Source organism: Pleurodeles waltl, chromosome 2_2, assembly GCF_031143425.1.
Source record: "Pleurodeles waltl isolate 20211129_DDA chromosome 2_2, aPleWal1.hap1.20221129, whole genome shotgun sequence".
Taxonomy (NCBI): domain Eukaryota; kingdom Metazoa; phylum Chordata; class Amphibia; order Caudata; family Salamandridae; genus Pleurodeles; species Pleurodeles waltl.
In genome coordinates, this window is record NC_090439.1 from 1,120,009,305 (window position 1) to 1,120,031,176 (window position 21,872).

The 21,872-nt window shown below is 43.5% G+C and overlaps 1 protein-coding gene across 7 annotated transcripts in view; it reads right to left on the reverse strand.

The window, feature by feature from the left end:
- Positions 1-21,872, reverse strand: part of IQANK1 (IQ motif and ankyrin repeat containing 1) — a 338,309-nt gene that overhangs the window by 88,751 nt on the left and 227,686 nt on the right. For all 7 annotated transcript variants that reach the window (XM_069220930.1, XM_069220928.1, XM_069220926.1 and 4 more), the window contains 3 exons: positions 21,108-21,247; positions 13,840-13,894; positions 11,146-11,238 (listed from right to left, as the gene is read on the reverse strand). In XM_069220930.1, coding sequence (XP_069077031.1) covers positions 11,146-11,238; positions 13,840-13,894; positions 21,108-21,247 — 288 coding nt within the window. The remainder of the gene's footprint in view (positions 1-11,145; positions 11,239-13,839; positions 13,895-21,107; positions 21,248-21,872) is intronic.

A 21,872-nucleotide genomic window follows, 5' to 3' on the forward strand; every position in this document is an offset into this window, starting at 1 on the left:
GGTTGAACTCTATAAAGGTAACAACAGTTCCAGCTCTTTAATTCAAAAATAAAGTTTAGATACTGGGGAAAATTCTTTCTGCAAGATGTATGTAAATAAGGCCTGGTCTGGTATTCACCAGCACTATTTATCCATACACTAGCTATCTGTAGCGAAGCATACTATATCTAAAATAGTCAGTCTAACCGACAAATGTCTTTGTGTCCTGGCTTCTCGTTAACGCCTATGATATCGACGTATGCACCCCTATAGGCTGTGCGTGGGATAGACCAGGTCCTTCTTAATTGTCAATTTTCAAAAGTCTGTTACAAAGGTGGTAATTCCTCTTTAGTACAGGCTCCTAAACGCTTGATTGCACTCCTGATGGAAGTTCTCCCTCCATGACAAAGTTCAGAAGACATTTAAAAAGCCCTTTTTTTGCTAGATGGTGCTTTTATACCATCACCAAGAGACCTTTGCAGGAAGTGAATGATATGTCAATGCTGTAGGTCAGTCAGTCTGTTTTTTAGGTACATATATAACACTGACTGTGGTACTCTGTTGAAAATGTCCGATACCACACCCAGGGGGTTTTGGCTTACCACTATACCTGTGGTTCTCCAACACTGGTGTCTTTCCTAGATTCACATGCTTGAATCATTCCCGGTCATCAAAGTGGGAGTCCTGGAGTAACTTTAAAATAGTAGTACTAGGCACTGACAACTGTAAAAGCCACAAGCAGTGCCCATTTTCTTGGCGGCCCATCCACTTCATTCTAAAGTAGCCATGCTTCTTGTATAATATGATTTGACTGCTTGTGTTAGAGACCTTCCTGCTTTAGTGCAATGGAAGATTATTGTTGCAGCTGCCCGTCTCGATTTTCACTTTTATGTTACAAGGAAACCTTAAGTTGGTGCCAAGAAGGATACTAGAGGCCAAATACATTTTCTTATTTAGCTCTGTCCAAATAGAATTTTAGACATCTAGACATCTTTTACAGTCCAATAAGTGGAGAGTTCTTTCTTCTGGACTTACTAGATTTGGAAAGAATGTCTTCAGGATTACTAGTTTATTGAGGTGAAATTCAGTTGGTACTTTAGGTATACATTTGGGGTTAGTTCTTAATGTGACTTGGTATTTTGAAAATTGCAGGAAAGGTTATGGATCTCACTAACTCTTCTTGTCAATATTATGGCTATCAGGAATGCAGATTTCCTGGTCAAGAATTTAAAGTCTGCCTTATGTACAGGCTTAAATTGAGCTGACATTACCTGCAAAAGTACAGGATTCAATTCCCAGGTCGCTGGTGGTATACTAGATGGTAGGAAAACTTTGAATAAACTTTAGAAACCCTTTAACCACTCTATGTGACTACATCGATGGCAGACTCCATTCATTTGAAATACAAGATGGCCACCAGGTGAACTCTGACTGAGGCATGGTTTTAAGGGCCAACTTTGCTAGGTCTAGAAGATAAGGAAGTATCTGGGGTGCCTGAATTTGAAAGGGATGGAATCCATTAGTGTGATACCAGACACAAACCATTTTATGTTTAGTAGATTTCTTTGTGAACACGCCCACGACCTGTGCTAAAATGACCTTGCAGTCATGTGAGATATCTAGCTGTCCAAATTCATGGTGCTCAATAACCAGGCTGCTAATGTGAGAAATTTCAGGTTGGGGTGAAGAATATGATCTCGGCATTTGGAGAGAAGATCTGTTATCAACTCTAGCAGAAAGGGTGGGTCTTGCGCAGGTTGTAGCAGGTCTGATGTACCACATCGCGGTAGTTTTGTCCGTCAAGGCTTGAACTGACTGACCGCAAAGGGACGAGAGGAAGGCCTTGACAGCCAGACGTATTTCCCGTAATTCTAACAGATTGATGTGAAACATCTGTTCCACTGGAGACCAATGACCTTTGATCTCCAGGTCCCCCAGATGAGCTCACCACCCTAGAGTGGAAGCATCCGTTATGACCGTGGCCACCAGAGGTGGTAGACAAAATGGCCTTCCTTGGGAAAGGTTGCCGTCCACAGCCCACCATCGTAGATCCACTGCAGTGTCTCTGGAGATCGTTATAGACTCTTTGAGATCCCCTTTGTGTTGAAACCACTGCTTGCGGAGGCACCACTGGAGAGCCCTCATGTGCCAATGTGCGTGAGTGACCAACAGAATGCAAGAAGCGAACAGACCGAGCAGACGTAGTACCTTGAGGACTAGAACAGCTGCTCCATTCGGAAACACCGAAACCAACGCCTAAATGTCCTGAATCCTCTGAGGCGGAGGGAAACCCCGATTCAATGTTGTGCCCCTATGAACAGGAGGTGCTGAGAGGGTTTCAGGTGAGACTTGGGCACGTTTACCGCAAAGCCCAGGTTGAACAATAACTGTGTTGTCACTTGCAAGTGATACAGCACTAGCTCTGGGGACCCGACTTTGATCAGCCAATCGTCCAGGTAAGGGAATACAGATGCTCCCTTCCTTCTGAGGGCCGCTGCAACCACTGCCATCACCTTCGTGAAGACTCGAGGTGCGGAAGTAAGACCAAAAGGAAGAACCGCAAACTGGTAGTGTTGCAACCCTACCACAAACCGGAGATACTTCCTGTGTGACTTCAGAATGGGGATATGAAAATAAGCATCCTGCAAGTCGACAGACACCATCCAGTCTTCCTTGTTCAGTGCAAGAAGCACCTGTGCTAGGGTCAGTATTTTGAACTTCTCCTGTTTTAGGAACCAATTCAAAATCCTGAGATCCAGGATAGGCCTCAATCGACCTTTCTTCTTGGGAATCAAGAAATACCTTGAATAGCATCCATGACCCTTTTCCTGCTCTGGCACCAACTCCACTGCACCCTTTAACAAAAGGACTTGCACCTCCTGCTGAAGATGATCTTCCGTACAAAACGAATGACTGGAAGGGGTGGGAGGGGGGAAAAAGGAAGGGCATAACCTTTCCCCACAATATTCAGCACCCAAGAGTCCGATGTGATTAACTCCCACTCATGGAGAAAATGAAATAGCCTTCCCCCTACGGGCAAGATGGAGCAAACACTAGGGCTACTTTCCTTGATGGGTTTCCTCAGAGGAAGAGGATGACACAGGAGGCTGCTGAGTGGCTCCTTGTGTTCTAACCCTCCCCGCCCTCTATAAGACCTTTAGAGAGGGTTGGCAGGCTGCTGCATACTGGACAGTGGCCTCCCACGAATAGAGTACCCACTGCCAAAACCCCTGAACCTCCGAAAAGATCTAAAGGGTGTGGACACTGAAGCCTGGAGTCCCAAGGACTTTGCAGTAGCCCTGCTGTCTTTAAAACGCTCCAAAGCTGAGTCGGTTTTGGACCCAAACAGCTTCTCGCCATCAAATAGAAGGTCCAACAGAGTTGCCTCAACATCCGTGGAGAAGCCAGAAGACCTGAGCCACGCATGCCTCCTGGTCACCACTGAAGTGCCCATTGCCCTGGCAACTGAATCTGCCATACCTGCTTGGCCACCGCTTGAGTGTCCAACAGGAGTTCATCAAACTTCCCCTGCACATCCCGAGGCAAGCTTGGCACAACAGCTCTTGCCTTGTCCATCAGGGTATGAATATACCTCCCCAGCACACAGGTAGCATTGACTGACTTCAAGGCCATGCTTCATGAGGAGAAACCCTTCTTTGCTGTTTGCTCCATTCGCTTAGACTCTCTATCTGTTGGAGTAGCGGGGAACAAACCAGGTGCTGACCTGGCAGAACAAGAGGCTTGCACCACCAAGTTTTTAGGTGTTGGATGCTGAGACAGAAATTGCAGATCCCCTGGAGTAACTCTGTACCTCCTAGCCACAGTCCTGGAAACTGATGGAGTTGAGACAGGCTTCCTCCAAGTGTCTACAATGGGCTCAGTAAGGGCATCATTAAAAGGAAGGAGGGGCTCAGAAAACATAGCGGAAGGATGCAACACCTCAGTCAGAATGTTCGTCTTATCACGATGTGGTAAGATGCTGCCTCCACTGTGAGCTCACCAGGGGATGAAAAAATCCCACTCAGGGGATTATCCAGGCCACTTGCAGAGTCCAGGCCCTCAAATTCACCCATAGGCTCAGGAATCTCCCCTTCCTCCAGCAGCTTTTGACGATACTCCTGATCCTCCAGGCCCTCCTCCTCGACCTCAGTCTGGCCTCCAAACGTGACGTCGACCGATAATTAGCTGACGTCAACGACGCCGGTTTCAAAGCAGATGGATGCTCTGGCAGAGGAGAGGGTGGAGAGACACTGCAGCCCAATCTGGATCCATCTGGCACCGGCACCGACTCCATCAGCACCGTCGGCAACATCATCTGGGGTGACGACGTCATCAGCACCGAACCAGCACCTTCACCTGGATAGAAGGGTACAAACGGGGCCTGTTTGCACAGCACTGGCGAACCCAGCGTGAAAGCTAATGGCACCGTGGGACCTGCTTGTGCACCAGCAGGGGCCATAGCTCTGTTGAAAATGCTAAACATAGCATTGAGGAACGCTGATGGATCTGCTCCCGGAGTCAGGAAGGCAGGAAACCTCTGCTCCTCCTGAGGCACTTGAATGGAATCCAAAGCCTGCACACCCAACTCCCGACCAAGAGTGGACACAAGAGAAAAGTGAGCCAGAGGGCTCGCCGGGGATTCGAAGGTCTCAATCAACGTCGGCACCGGAGAAGCCTGTGGACTATGAGGCTGAGGAGTGGCCATTGGACTAACCTCCCACAACGTACGGCGCCGTCTCGGAGGGGACTGAGACCGATCCCTAGAAGCACGGCATCGAGATTCGTGCTGACACCGCTTCTTATGCGACCTTGAGGACTTATGCGAAGACAAATCCCTCTCCTTAGATCTTCGATGATCATTATGCTCCCTCTTAGCTTTTGCAAAAAAGAGTTTAGCCTCTCTCTCCTTCAAGGCCTTCGGGTTCATGCACTGGCAGGACACGCACCCCTCCACGTTGTGGTCTGAGCTCAGGCACCACAAGCAGTTCTCATGAGGATCCATAACCGACATGAAACCCCTGCACTAATAACAAGGCTTAAAGCCAGATTTGTTCCGTGGAGACATTGTAACTCAACAACAACTCCTCGAAAAAGTAACTTGTTCGAGAGCCAAGAAAAAAACTTTAGCGCCGAAGGCACGGAAAAAAGGGAACTGACGTCAGCACGCTGGCGAGGACTTCTTATTGCCTCGATGACATCATACGGAGCCGCGTGCAAAGCCATGCAATTGTGACGTCCTTGTCAATATGGAGAGCTAGGAAGAAAATTTCAGTCGAATGCTGGCACATTGGGAGAATTCATAAGGTGAGGAATCCACAGGCAGTCGTATCCATCTGAAATGGTGTATATCTATAGCCTTGATACAGACCTTGGTAGAATTGCACTCTGCCTCTTCCTCAAAAGGACTGGGCTTCTGCTGTTTTAGAGCATCCAGAGAACTGGCTGTCTCCTTACTAGCTTTGATACATGGTGTCGGCCACATGCTTACCAAACAGCTATTCGTCATAAAATGGCAAGTCCATGATCGTCTTTTGAACTTTTGGCCTGAAGAAATGGCTCTCAACTATTCCTGCCAGTGTAAAACAGCTGCACGACTTGCTGTCTAAAGCCGATGTTTGAGACGTTCATCACTGAACCTATGACTGCAGCTGATGCTTTTTCTCCTTCATGGGAGGATAGCATTGACTTCTTGCTTGTTATCCTCCGGTAGCAATGCCAGATACAGAGGTATGTCAGACCACATCTGCCTGTCATATCTGCCTACAATTGCAATGGCATTAGCAGTCCTTATTGGTACAGTCACCATAGAGGATATTGTTTTCCCTGCCACATCCATTCTGCAGCCTTCTTATTCTGGTGGTGTTGTACAAGGTGCCATCAGGTTTCTTGACCTCCGTTGTGCTGCCTGCACGATAACAGAATTAGACTGAGGGTGGCCACTGTAGCCAGTTTGCGTATGTTTTATGCCTTCTTGCCAGCTATGATCTATTCATGGGATTGCCTTGAATAACCTCTTTGCTGATTCCATGAAATGGTACAGGAAACAGTACGTTTCGTTTACTGCCACAGGTAAGTGGAACTTCTTGGGTGCTCTATCGACCAAAGAGTGAAATCTGGAAATATCCTCCAGCGGTAAAAGCCACAGGTGGGGAAGTTGGTGGTTTGTGACTGGTAGGATGTAATCATCCCATTCACTCACCTCAGCGGGTCTGTTGGGTGTATTTCACCCTTCTCCACATTTGTATATTGGTCATCATGTGAGTGTGTGGTATCTTCATGTACTGGGCATCTCATCTCTATCTGTAGAATGCTATTATGTAAAGGGTTGTTGGAGTCTTGTCGGGATTCTGGAAGGTGGGAGGAGAACTGGTTGAGAGGAGGAAGATAGTGGGAGGTGTTGTGAGCTGCTGGATCGTTTATTGTGGATGAGATAATTACTTTGGACTTAATAAAATCCCATTAAAACAACCTACTTTGGATTATAACTTCACATTGGCGACGAGGATGGGATACGTTGGTGAAATTATCTCAACACAGATATTGGAACTTCTACTTTGAACACAGAACAGGAGCTCTTATATTGGATGACTTTATTTTGGATCCAACAATTGAAACAACAAGGTATGTGGCAAAAATAGGAGGACTTGTAAGGATTTATTTCCATAATTCGTTCTTTGGATTGTCTGACTTAAGCCCTGTCTCCTAAAAGAAATGACTTGGAATTAATAACTGTGATTTACAGTCTATGCAGAGGGCTTAATTGACTAAGGTCAGGTTTGCTGTAGAATTTCATCAAGTTTAATAATACTCTATGGACTTGATGTGTTAGCCTTACCAACAGTTGCCGCACGACGCCGGTATATGTTTGAATATTTTGCTCACCGCGTGAAGCTGGCACGCGTCGTTTTCAATTGCCTGGTTCTGTGATTGATGCGAGCGCTCGCGCTTCCTCTGAAGCTGCGTTCCATCTTGTGCGCTCACCGATTTCCTAAATAAACAAACAGGAACTGCCGCGTGTGTGTCTTGTAAAGTGGAGCACGAGCGCACGCGCTTCTTCTGAAGCTGCATTTTCATCGCGTGCGCTTGCCGATTTATAAACAAACAAAGACGAACTGCTACGATTCACTGCGCCTCCCGGATTTTCAGTGCAGATGTTTAAAATGTTCCTTGGGCATTTTCTCAGTGTATAAACACAAGAAATACATTTACGAGTATTTATTACAGCCTCATTTTCATAAAACAAGACGAACTCAACGTAGAAAATAGCCTCTTCGTTTTGTGTATCACATTGAGGGCTCAAAGGTACTAAATGTTTGCTTGTATTTTAGACTGAATTTGGGGAAGACTATAAAGTGAAGGAGCTGTACATTAGACTTTACATTTTACATTTTAGTTCAAACATGCAGAATATACCACCTCCTCCTTTTTTCTTAACTGTACCTGGAGATGCTCCTATAATTTGGTCGAAATGGAAAAAGTAATTTCTTCATTACACAAGAGTTTGTGGTTCATCTATATCTAATGAAAGGAAAGTCTCACTCCTCATGCATTGTTTGGGATGTGAAGGCTTGGAAGTCTTTGAAACGTTACCTGAGCCTGAGGATGAAGGGGCAGAATTAAATGAATTTGAACTTTGCATAAAGAAACTGGATCTTCATTATCTTCCAAAGATTAGTACAATTTTGGAACGCTACCATTTTGGTATGAGAGAACAAGGACAGAATGAGTCTATAGAGGAATATATAACAGCCTTGAGGAAATTGGCTGCAACTTGCAAATTTGGGGTGACTCTTGAAGAACGCATAAGGGATCAGTTTATGTTGAAGTGCTCCAGTGACAAAATTAGACAAGAACTTTGGAGTAAGGATGATCCTACGCTTCATGAAGTGATAACTATTGCTAAAGGTGTTGAGCACACGTTGGCGTGTGTTGGTGAATTAGAGAAAAATAAGTATCCTTCTGTGAATAAAATTGGTCCGAAGAATGAATCACAAGAGAACAATGTTTTAGAGGTTGATGGAAAGAAGGATGAACTTAAGTTATCACAGATACAGAAATCTAAGTTTAAAGATACAAAATGTTTTCGATGTGGAAACCTGGGTCATTTTGCGTCTTATAAAAAATGTCCTGCAATTGCTGCTGTGTGCAAATTATGTGGAAAACGTGGACACTTTGCAAAATGCTGTAGATCGCCAAAGGAATTACCTTCTACTTCTATTAAGGTGGTGCAAGACCGTATCTTGATGGTGGAGGATCGTGTCACTGAGAAGAAATATCCTGAGGACATTGTAAAGCTGGGGGGTGTTATGTGTGAAGTCCTTTTTGATTCAGGAGCTTGGTTAACTCTTATGTCTAACAAAACATTTGATAAATATTTGAGTCATTCAGTGAAACTAAAAAATCCCGATGTGGTTCCAGGGGGTTATGGTGGCCAAGCTATAGATCTGAGGGGATATTTCGAATCTGAAATAGAGTTTAAATCTAATTCTATTGTGGGTAAAATATATGTACCAGTAAAAGGTGACAGTGTTATTAGCTGGCCACATCAGAAGGATCTTGAAGTTATTTTGGATCCTAATAATCCTACGCCTGTGATGTTGAAAAAGATTTTAAAAATGATGTTAACAGAATATGTAAGATATCTGATGTGGTTAGTGACAGTGTTTTTCCAGATTTTGTGAACGAATTCAAGAGCGTGTTCACTGATACATTGGGATGCCTTACTAAGTATGTACACCGTATAAAGCTTAAAGAAAATGCAGTACCAATCGTGTGCAAGGTGCGACCCATACCAATTTCTGTTAGGGAGGATGTTCAGAAAGAACTACACAGGTTGTGTCAGTGTGGTATCATAGAACCTGTTGAAGCCTCGGAATGGGTTTCACCGGTAGTGGTGGCACGTAAACCATCTGGTGAGATTCGTCTCTGTGTGGATTTGAGGAATCTCAATAAAGCTGTTGTTAGTGATGTATTTCCTCTTCCCAATATCTCTGAGATGGTAACTTTGTTGCATGGAGCTAAATATTTTAGTACATTAGATTTAGCTTCGGCATACCATCAGATTATGCTCCATGTGGATTCTAGGGATCTCACGACCTTTATTACACCTTTTGGCACTTTCAGGTTTGTGAGGATGCCTTTTGGGTTGGTCTCTTATTTGGGTTGTTGGAGTCTTGTGGGGATTCTGGAAGGTGGGAGGAGAACTGGTTGAGAGGAGGAAGATAGTGGGAGGTGTTGTGAGCTGCTGGATCGTTTATTGTGGATGAGATAATTACTTTGGACTTAATAAAATCCCATTAAAACAACCTACTTTGGATTATAACTTCACAGAGGTGCCTACCTGGATGGGTGGTTAAGGCAAACTTAAAAACTGTTGCACTGTGTGACGTGGAGTTTGAGGCACATTGTGATCACCTTCCTTTGATGCTCGTGGTGCAGGTGGCAGAGACCTAGGTGCTTGTTGAGAAGGAACAGGTATAGGAGCTTGTTATGGACCATAGTCTGCCATCATGTGGCTCGGATCTTTAACAAGATCCACTGGTATTCTCATCCTATTTCTTTACTTTTAATTCTCGTATTCTCATCCTGTTCCTTTACTTTTAATTCTCATATGCATTTATATAAGGGTCAAAGTGGCTTTCAAAGTATTCCCTGTCTTTTCCATTTCCAGGGTGTGATCTGTGGATCTGTGGATGGTATGTCTCAGGTTTTTGTTCTGGAGAATACACTTGTCCCTTCTCTCGGTCCTGGCACTTGATGTTAACTAGTCCTGGATCACACATTGCTCTGAAGGGATTATCTGGATTAGAATCATCCCCGGCTTCTGTATCCAGAAGCTTCGCCAGAGGTTTAGGTGGTATCTAGCTTGGAGAAGTATGCTCTGTGCATAGTGGGGTCAACAGAAATATCATCGGTGGGGAAAATGTTGTCAACAGTAACGGCGTCAATGGGTGTGTCGTCAACAAAGTCTTGGAGGAAGTGGTCAACAGAAGTGTTGTTGCCTGCCTGTGGGTTCATCATCAACTCCATCAGCAACAGCTGAGATGTTGACAGGTTTGCTGTTGACCAGTCCAATATCTTTACAGTCACAGACAACGTTTCATTGAAGGAAGTCATTGACAACATCCACGGGCTCACCATCGACTGTGGAATTACCTTTGCCTTTTTAGTCAGCGGTGCTGATGGTGGAGACACTGAAGTTGGGGAATGCCTCTTTTTCTGTTGGTTTTCTGGGGAAGGTATAACAGTTGACTATTTAAACCCTTTTTTAAATGTTTTTATTAATCTCTTGAGGAAAGCTCTTTAAGCTTGGTCTTGGCCCTTGAGGATTCTGCCCCTCAGGCTTTCATTTTTCCTCCTTTCTTCTAAGACTTAGAGGAACTAGCCTCAGCTTCATACCCCCGAAGTGGGGAGTTCAGGTGCATTATCATTTTGGATCCATCTGAGAAGTCTCCCCTCATGGTCATTGGGAACCTTGGCAGAAAAAACTTCTGAAGATCTTGCAATCTTTGGCCTTGTGGTCTGGGTCAGTATATGCATCTCTTCCGAGTCAAAGAAAAACATTTTGCCACAGGGATCACAAGCCTTAAACAAACCCCTTTTGGATTTCTCCATTGATGCAACTTCTCAAAAGCAATAGGCTATTGACTGTACGTAAAGTCAGAGAAAAAGGCTAAAAGCTCACTTGGCTGTACTTGAACAAAGTTCTGGAATTTCCTTCAGCATAACATGTGGTAGCAATGTGAGGTGTGAAGCTGTCTGGTAGGGATGAGTTAAAGAGCATTCTCATCTCATTTTCCAAAGTTTGGACCTTTAGACCTTTAGAATGAGGTGGATGGGCTAACAAAGTGGCCACATCCAGTGGCTTTTACCATTGTCAGAGCCTAGTACTGTTATTTTCAAGTTACTGAGGGACTCCCACTTTGAAAATAAGGAATAAGTCAAGCTGGAGAACGTGTGTTTGATATAACGAAATGATAGAACTGGTTTGACTGTGGGGGTTCACCTGCTTCACAAAATGAACACTGAGAGGATCGTTCAAATAGAATAGTAGTTTCATCAATCACAGGCTGAGAGCAGACTTGCAACAATATCATTGTATTTACAAATGAGGTATTTCTGGTGAGAACAAGGCACACCTTTTCTCCCCTTCGCTCTCCTACTCACCTGCAGGGTGATCTCCGTCTTGTCCATGTGTTTCCTTACACTCTTGTCATGCTCAGTGATCCTCCGGTTCAGCTCTGCATACGCTTGCTGCAGCTGCATCGAAGGAAGGTTCAATGGGAGTCAGGGACAGGGATAGGGATTATTAACAGGAAGCATGATAGAATAAAATGACACGGAATGGCGCTTTTTGAAAGTCTCTAGAACTATGCAGAATACAACAATTTTCATCAGCACAATATCAGAACACATTATAGTATCTCTCACCTAAGAAACATGAAGAGCAAATAGAAAACATATTAAAGACATTTATTGCTGGCCCAACAATGCCATTACCAATAATTTCCTGTTTTGCACCATCTAACAGATGGGTCATTTCAAAGCTATCATGGTCACATGTGTGTTCAATAAGGTAGCTGGCACCAGGCATGGCAATGTGTGACAGTTTTAAGCCACTGGTTGCCTTGATTTGTTTATGATCATGCACTTAAGATCTGGTGATGGGAATCCCTTGCACAGGCTGCAGTTATCCTGAAAATCCAACACTGCTCCATCCATGGTCAGCCGTTCTAGGGGAACATTTGAAGGAATGATGTCAGCAAATCTATGTGACACACAAAAGCGAGAAATATTTTGCTGTGGTCATCGCGCAGCTGGAAAAGAAGAGCTTCAATTAGTCGGGTGATATAGCTGGAGATTTTAGAGCACAGTTAATAAAGTGCTCTTACTGACTGAACAAAGGTCCAAGCCTGATGCCAGCCCCCTAGTGGTTTAAATGTTCTTGTGAGACTCTACTACTTGACGTGGTCTTCTGTTCTCCGACATTGAAGGCCCAGATAAGCAGAGAACACCACTACTGGTAGAAGAGTATGGTGAACTACTTTTCCATGGGTAAAGACACAACAGCATCACTTCTTTTCACAGGAAACTCCAGCTGTACACTTCTCTATTTTTTGATGCCATATCTACTATCAGTGTAACGCTGAAAAGGATCTGGATATGCCCAGCCTGAAATCCTTGGATGGAAGCATGCAGAAGAATAGCAACAGCAGGATACTGACTGATGATCCAGACCAAAAAATGTAAACGTCTAGTTCATAAGTGGTGGGAAATGACTGTCTGTCCACCCCCAACGAGTTCAGTAGATGAAAATTATCAACAGCCCAAAAATGGAAGGCAAACATACATTTGTAATAGAGCATTTACAAGACACTGCTGCCCATGTTCTTTGGTCCATTTCTGATCACATTACATTAACATTACCTTCCTATCTCCAATCCATGAGTACTTCATCACCCGGTGTTAGGAGCACACACGATTTAAAGCTATTAAACCAATACCCTGCAATAGCGCTGACGTAAATCTTACTGCTTTTTGCTAAAAGGCTCTGGGTTGTGTTTTACCCTCAGCAACTGTGGGGTGCTGCTTTTTATGGTGGTGACTCTGGATTGTCGTTTTTCTCCTATGGCCTTTACATAGGTTGCCTATTTCACTGATGGCACTGGATTGTTTATTTTCCATCAATGTCTCTGTATTGTTGCTTTCTCCCAAGATGATTCTGGATTATGGATTTTCCCCTGATGATTCTGGATTATTTAGCCCCGATTACTCTGGTTTGCTACTTAATCACTCAATGAATCTAGGTTGTTTTTTTGCCAGCTGAGTTTGGCTCTTGGTTGTTGATTTTTCCCCACAGCAACTCCAGATTGTTGTTTTTGTCCCGATATCCCTGTGATAACTTTTCATCTGATGACTCTGGGTTATTGTTTTGTTTTTGAAAACCCTGTGTTGTTGATTTGTCTCCCAACAGTGATTCACAAGTGCTTCTCCTGATGTTTCCAGATTGTTGCATTTCCATTATTACTCTGGGTTGTTCCATTTCACTTGATTCCCCTGTGTTATTGTTTTTCCCTGATAGCTCTGGACTATTGCTTTTTCTATTCTAATGACTCCAGGTTGTTGTGGATTTTTTCTCCCGATGACTTTGGATTACTGTATTTTTCCCCTGATAACTGAAGTGTTGTTTTTCCCCCTGATGACATCAACAAGTTGTTACCCTCTCCCATGATGCAGTATTTTTTTTTTAAACCTTATTGAATCTGGATTGTTCCAAACAATACACAGCACAGCACCTACAGAGTAACAGATATAGCGTGCTGTATGAATGTTGTTGTGGTCATCATCGCATTGCATGCATCAGAAGATGGCTCCCCTAACAGGACACCCACTATCTATAAGTACCAGATATTGCAAACTGCTTGAGGCACAAGATCCCTGGCCTCAACTGGAGCTTTAAGACACACGCCACAGTGGCTGAACACAGGAAAGGAGCATCACATCTATGAAAAGAAAAAATGCCGGGCACAGAATCACTAAGGGCAACTTATGAAGGTTTCATTGCTGATCGATAAGTCTATACAGTGAGCACGTCAATCAATGGTGGAGCCATGACTGAGTAATACATGTGTACACATGTGTGGTACCAGTTAAGCGGGCCTTTTGTTGAACAGCTTTTAGAACTAGAGTCCACCGTGTCAATTCACAGAATACACATAGGCTTAAGATCAGAAACGGCTAGGATGAAACAGTAAAAACATAATATTGCTACTTGCATTTAGGAAGTAAGTAATCAAGATCACACAGTAGATCTGATTTATTGGGTGTGAAAAGAGAAGGGTGCCCTGACCAAGGCCTTACCTCCTTCTGGCAGCGTTCATGCTCCTTTGTCAGTTGCTTAACTTCATCTCTAATTCTGTTGGGACAGAATGTAGCACATTACTGCTTCCTGTGCTAACCTTCCTTCACCGCTGATTGGTTGTTTGAAAATATGGGATGGCAGAATGTGGGCTGGTTCATGTATAAATTAATTACAGTGATACATTACAGGTGCTTTGTGTTCAGATTTGACCTATGCACTCAAAGTGACATTTAACTACTGAAGGTTGCTCTTTTTTAATAAAATCTTATAAATTAACAATACATAAAAAGAACATTGCAAAATCCCATTAGACCAGTAACATGCCTTCTTCTGCTAAGCACAACGTAACATTAAGGGGGTCATTTCAACCCTGGCGGTACAGGACCGCCAGGGCTGAAATGACGGAAGCACCGCCAACAGGCTGGCGGTGCTTTCCTGTCATTACAACCGAGGCGGAACCGCCACGGTCGCACCGCCGGTGCCGGCGGTTTACCGCCACAATGGCCCCGGCGGTAGTAATCCGGCAGGGCAGCGCTGCTAGCAGCGCTGCCCAGGGGATTACGAGTCCCCCTACCGCCAGCCTTTTCCTGGCAGTTTGAACAGCCAGGAAAAGGCTGGCGGTACGGAGAGTTGCGGGGCCGCTGCAGACAGTGAAAATCGCGACGGGTGCAACTGCACCCGTCGCACGGCCGCAACACCACCGGTTCCATTTGGAGCCGGCTCCCATGTTGCGGCCCACATCCCCGCTGTGCCGGCGGGCGTAAACTCTATTTCCGCCCGCCGGCCCAGTGCGGATGTCATAATGGGCACTGCGGGAGTGCGGCCGCACGGCAGTTACACCGCCGCCCGCCAATGTTGTAATGAGGCTCTTAATGTCTAAACAAAACATCTTATAAATATATCTTAAATATTGCCTTCCTGTAGTGGGAGAATGTGTAATGTTTTGTGTTTAGTAACTAAAACAGACACACACTGATAGGAAATTAAATCACACCACAAAAACACACACACCTCATGGTTTTTGTAAAGCGCTGCACAATACTAAGAGGTGCCTCAAGCACTTGTAGGAAAGGGGCAAAGAGCTAGTATACATGTAACATGCATTGTAGTTTGCTAACTCAATCGTTTTGTCTGTATCTGTAGCAGCCACATGGTCAATGGCAAGGGGGAAACCATGTTCGAATCAGGTAGCCCTGGGAAAGAAAAATGTTAGCTACCTGTAACTTAAACTCTCCAGCGTTTAGAGATTTACGTGTCTGTTCTCAGGCCAGGAACCCTCGGTTATAAATGTAGTCAATAAAAGGGTTCAATTATAGTCAATTCACTTCAACTTCTGCATCATTCAATATTCCATAGATTCATAGGGAAGTGCCAGAGAACATCACAGTGGAAGGCGGGAATGAGTCTCACCCTAAGCAAATAGATTTCGGAGCAGGACATGTACCACTGTCAACTGCCCTCTGCGCTGAACAGCAAGGAAAGAGGAAAAAGTCCCCCAGGTGCCCCTCTGATGTCTATTCTGGGTAGGAATGAGGCTCACCTTACATAAGCAGGTTTTGAAGAACTCTTGCCCCACTAGTGACTAAACAATTGGCTTTTTATCAATGCACTAGTGCTTGGTGAAGGAGCGTCTCATCCTCAATGTTGCTGCTCTAAAGATTTTTCAAAGGTACTCCACAAAGAATGCAGCTGTAGCTGCCATGCCCTCGGTAGAGTCTGCCTTGATTAGCAGAAAGCAGTTTGTCTACCCATGCGTGAGATGAAGTGATGCAGAATATATGCCTTGATAAGCCTTACTTTGACATGGCCTTGCTTGTGTTAGCCTGATGAAAGGCGCCAACAGAGGTGATCAGACTAACAAATCTTTGTTCTTTTTCATTACAACCTCGGAAATCGAGGTTGTGTACTGTTTTCAGCTAATTAATAGGCTGTGGAGAAAAGAGTGTGTGATCTGTTCAAATGTCATTCACAATTATCTTCTGATCACCACAGTTTACAGAATGCTGTAATGGGTTGGCTGCTTTGTTCATTGTCTGCCTTGCAGTGTGAGTAATGGCATTTTGATGCATCATATGTGCACAGCTGTCTGGAAAGAAATGCACTTTGATGGAAGTTTGGGGTGCTGGGCCACTTCTCTATTTTAATATTTTTGTAATTTTTGCCTTTTAACAAGTTTTTTTTCTGATGCCAGACCTATTGTCTTCGTTAGGTCTTGTTAGATGCTGTTGTTGACCTTATGTAAACCTGCTATCTTATGTTATGTCCTTGTGGTGCAAGAAGAGAACATCAGCCGTTAGGGAGTTGAGTGGTGACTGCAGAGTGGCCTCCACTGAAATACCCTATGCTGGGCTCCTTTAAGGCCCTTTGCTCCTGAACTCACAGAAATGTGATTACATTGCAGATGTATTGTGTCCCACTTCACAACAGTAGTGCTGTCTGCTTGAGGGTCTGTCAATAATTGCGATCAACCCTGTGCTGTCCTTTTTTTGGGGCAGTGTGGGCGAGTTATGGTCTGCTGATTCTGCCAAGAGACCTTTCTCTACTTTCACTCCCAGCCTGCCCTTGGTGTCCTTTTCTAATCTGCAGCAATACCAATGGAGAGGCTCGTCCTACTATCACCACTAGGATAATCTCAAAACAACCGTGGACAGAAACGCAGTGGCTGTACTACTACTGCTGGACCTGTCCGCCGCCTTGGATAAAGTCAATCACCAAATCCTGCTACTGAGGACAGCGGATCTTGAAATCCATACGAACACTCTAGATCAGTGTTTTTTAACCTGTGGCCTGAGGACCCTGCGGGATTAGAGAGGCCTACTCAAGGGGTCCGCAACTGATTTACAAAATGTAATAACATTTAAATTAATATATTAAAATTAATAAAGAAGCAAAATTCTAAATTTGAAAACTTTTTCTGTGTTTGTGAAGTACACAAAATATTTTAAATATTGAGCATCTGTTTGGTGTATACTTGTTTCTGTATTTATGTGTACTGTTTTGAAACTCAAATCATAGAGCTTAAGCCTGGGGTCCCCGCTTCCAATAATGACTCAGTGGGGATCCTCAGAGTCGAGTACTGATTCAGTGGGCATCCGCAGAAGTCAAAAGGTTAAGAACCACTGCTCTAGACTGTATCTCCTTCTACCTTGCAAACAGATCCAGCATCATCTCACTTTCCCCTTCCTTGACCTTCTTGCATCAATACAGATTCCAGTGCTGCACATAGCTTTATCGTCCTCTTCTCTTATCAAGGTTTAACCCTTCACCCTGACCATCTACATCAGTGCAGAAAATACACAGATCATGCTTTTGTCCCACCAGGCCTTAGGTTTGGCTAGACTCACAGCTGCTCTGCACCAGGATACACTCCATGGTGATCGTGCACTATACAAATCAGCATAGCATAACGTCACAGAAAACATGCAGTAACTAGACACTTAAGGATAAGCTGTCGACCTATGAATGCAGACGAACCATCTGAAACTAAACTATTCCAAAACTGAAATCAGAACCTGAAGTGAAGTGAAGTGAAGTGAAGAACTACCTAACTACTGCCATCTGGCATATCACCAGTGACATCTATTCAAGCGAGAAACCCAAGAGTGATTTTTGACACAGACCTACCACACATTTCCCATTAGATAAAGTCAAATAGACTTTCCATACCATACAAACGATTTGACAAATCTTCCTACATCCTGGTTTCTCAGAAAAGCTACAGAGTATAATCACCCTTGTCCTGTCTCACATAGGCTAAAGAAATTACTTCTATCTTTGGCCCTCTCTTTCTAATCCAAAATGCAGCATCACACAACTCCAACACTTCTGCCTATGCCACAACATCACATCAGTCCTTAATAAGCATCACTAGCTATATGGCATTATGCATTACGCAGAGGACATTGTGTGGCAGAAATCCAACATTAACACAAATAAAATTGAGGAGATACTCACACAGCAGTACTAACAGATCTAGAGTGTCAGCCCGGCTGACCACATCCCATCATACAAAAAGGCATGCATCCATGGAACCTCCTTCATATAGTTAGAAAGACTATGGAAGTCATTTTGTGCAAAGGTATCCAAAATCACTTAGACACGCACCTTTTTGCAATCAAACACACTGACAAAGTACCAGGACAAGGTCTAATCCCTGGAGGAAGCAGCAGCAGAAGTCTCTTAGGATCAGACTAACCTAAGAACTAGAGCCAACACTCCACACAAGGATAGTAGACACAATTACATGCACATCTATCTCTCAAGTGACCTCTTAATAGCCCATGCACAAGAGCTGCCACACTACCAGAGCCACATCAAAATATGCAGCTCCTTATGTTACTCAATACCCATAACACTTCTCCCTTAGGTCACACCTAAAATCCCACACCTTTCCAATGAAACACAACAATAACATAAAGTTAACACGTGCTACCCCTCACTCCTCTTTGTTCCATTACATACCCAAGTTCTACAGCATATTACAAGAGAAGAGCTCCACTCTAGTCATCACCATGGCATCAAAGGGGTTATGTGTGAGTGTTAGACCTGTCAGCTTTAGGGTGGTATTTCTCCAAATGTTTTGCCTTCCCCCTCCTATTTTGCTGAATCCGTTTTTGGTGGCTTTAGAATTCTGTGCACTTTACTACTGCTAAACAGTGCTAAAGTGCATGTGCTCACTCACTACAACATGGTAAAATTGGATTACACCTGATCGGCACATTTAATTCACTTATAAGTCCCCAGTAAAATGGTATACCATATACCCAGGGCCTGTGAATTACATGCTACTAATAGGCCTGCAGCACATGTTGTGCCACCCACTCAAGTAGCCCCTTAAAACCTGTCCTAGGGCTGCCATTGCAGCCTGAATGCAGTTTTATACTGAGAATTCAACCTAGATAAATAACCCCATGGACAAGCCTTAGCCCCCTCCTTTTATTGCATATAAGTCACCCAATAAGGTAAGCCCCAGGTTGCCCATAGGGCAAGGTGCATTGTAAATAAAATGTTGGCCATGTACCTTTAAGTTTTACATGTCCTGTTAGTGAAAAACTCTTACATTTGTTCTTAACCACTGAGAGGCCTACCTCTCCCATAGGATAACATTGGGATGCCTTATTACATTTAATAAGTGCTAACATTTGTTTAGGAACATGTAAACATTTAATTTTTGGTGTCTGAGAAATTGTAATTTAAAACCATCCTTGATGGTAAAATTTGATTTTAATTTTACTTATAGGAAGTTAACATTTTTCTGCCCTATTTCGTGCCTGCGGCCTGTTCATGGGCCACATGACTGGGGGCAGTTTGCATTTGGACTTTGTTTACTCCTCCCAGACAGCCACACTATACAGGTATTAGGTGTCCCAGATAGCCAAAATCCAAAACTTGGGACAAATACATTTTTTGATTAAAAACTGTTATGACAACAAGAGGTGACTGGGACCAGCCTGTTTGTCGATCCGCCCAAGATGCATCGCAGGTTGGCTTGACTTCACAGTAGCTCCTGCTATGTTGCCCAAATAGCCAAAATCCAAAACTTGGGACAAATACATTTTTTTATTAAAAACTGTTCTGACAACAAGAGGTGACTGGGACCAGCCTGTTTGTCGATCCGCCCAAGATGCATCGCAGGTTGGCTTGACTTCACAGTAGCTCCTGCTATGTTGCCCAAATAGCCAAAATCCCAAACTTGTGACAAATAAATTTTTTTATTAAAAACTGCTCTGACAACAAGAGGTGACTGGGACCAGCCTGTTTGTCGATCCGCCCAAGATGTATCGCAGGTTGGCCTGACTTCACGGTAGCTCCCGCTATGTTCTTCTCCTCAACAGCAAATTTGTTCAGTGGTCCTCTGACAAAGTGATATCTGGCCCCGTGGAACACTCGTTGGCTACAGCATTCATCTTCATTGCACTGGAGATTTTCAACTTCCAAAAAAAGAGACTAACTCCGAACATAGAAATCTTCACCACAACTTCAACCAGTTGCTCCCCAAGCAGGACGCCTCCTCCTTGGACCATGCTTGCAGCCTTACCCTGCTGAACTTCTACCTTCTCAGAGACTTTTTCTTCAAATTTCTTCTAATGTCTTAGGAAAAAGCAGACCAGAACCAATTCCTTCTTGTATCTGACTCGTGCTTCATCACAGCCTGCCATATTTTTTTACTTTGACCCGTTCTCACGTGACTAAATGTCCACGGTTGGCACTCTGATCTTTTAAGCACTCGTTTTCACCTTAAACTTTTAAAAAATCATAACTATGGTTCTACTGTTTGTACTTTTGTTGTCTTGGTGTCAAATAATGTATCAAAATGTACTCTATTTTTCTAAATTGTTGTGGAATTTTTCTTGTGTTTTCACCTCATTGCTGTTTGTGTGCTGCATACATATTTACACATTGCCTCCAATTTAAGCCTGACTGCTTTTGTGCCAAGCTACCAGAGGGTTAAGCACGGGTTAATTTAGTGACTTTTGTGTTTCACCCTGACAGGGATTGTGGATGTTGCTTGAGGAGGGTTAACACCCCACTCAACCAACAACCCAATTTCTCAGTCAGAACATCATCTACAGGACTATTATCTGTCTTAAATATTGTTTATAAAAATACAGCCTTATTGGATGCAGATTTTCTATTATCAACTTAAACAACACAATATATTTTTAAATCAATATGTAGGACACAATATTAAATTCAGACAAAATTCTACGAATAATATTTTGGAAATACCCACATCACTACACTACTTATAGAGGTCAAGTTACAAATCACAGAGTACAGTGCAGCTTACTGCCAGTCCACCAATGGGCTGGGGAGCCCTGTCAGAGGTATGTAGCACTACAGAAATATAACTAGAATACAATACTACAACTGAAGTACCAAAGATTAGGCTGATGACATTCAAAATTCAAAGCATGCTAATCTAACAAAAAACAATGCTGAGGCCTAACAGTTGTTCTGCTATAGGCCTGAAACAATATGTCAACAGAAACCTATGAATCTTAGATAAGATTCTGTGTTTTACATAGTCTATTAGCCACCAAGCAGATCAAGAGGTTAAAATAGAACAGTTCTTCTGGAAACCCTGTAATTAGGGAACCAAAATTACTTTCCGTTGGGTAAAAATTTCTGAAGGGCAGATGTATCAAAGGGTTTTACCCATTCTTTGTCTATGGGAAAATGTGTTCTTACATATAGCTCTAATTTCCTTTGAAGTAGAATGCTAAGTGTAGGCACAGACTTCCTTATGCTGTGCATTTGCCCTCACCTGTTAGTGTCTTCGTTTTTCATCTTCTGTTCCTCCTGTTTCCTTCTCTGGTGTTCGGCTTCCATCTTCTTCAGCATGGAGTCGGTCAGGCCGGTGTCCCATGTTCGGAGGATATTAACAACTGCATCCATGGAAGCAACCTTAGAAAGAAATGGAAGCAACTGATGGCTGGTTTTGATGGAGTAGAGGCTGTGACTAATACTTATTATTGTCTGTAAGATGGCACTTATGATCAATCTGCAGTAATTGGATTAGTTACCATTTCAATTTTTTAACTATTTTCTCACAGATGTGTGTTATATAATGGTCAATGGAATATATTCTGGTCTAAAAAAACAGCATTTGATGCCTTTGATCGCTCTTATAACTTCTACCCATCCCAAAATGTTCACACGGTGGTGAAAAGCACACTCTCCTATCACTTATTCAACTTAATTGAGAAAAAGGCACAAAAGCATATTTCTGGTCTACATAAAGGACATCTGAATGTGCACATGCAGAACATAAAAATCTTTCTTTGAAACAGGAATGGACAGGGGTAAGTCATGAGTTTACTGCAAGTGGCTTCACAAAACAGCTAGAAAATGTCACTAGATTGAATACCTCTATACTGAATTCAGAATGCCCCACCATGTGGAGGAAATGTAGTATTGTGTCACACTTCAGGGGTAGAGACCCAGACCTGGATGCCTCTCTGTTCTTTGCAACACCAGGGTTAGCTGACAGATTTCATCACATGACCCACCTATACCAATGATAGACAAG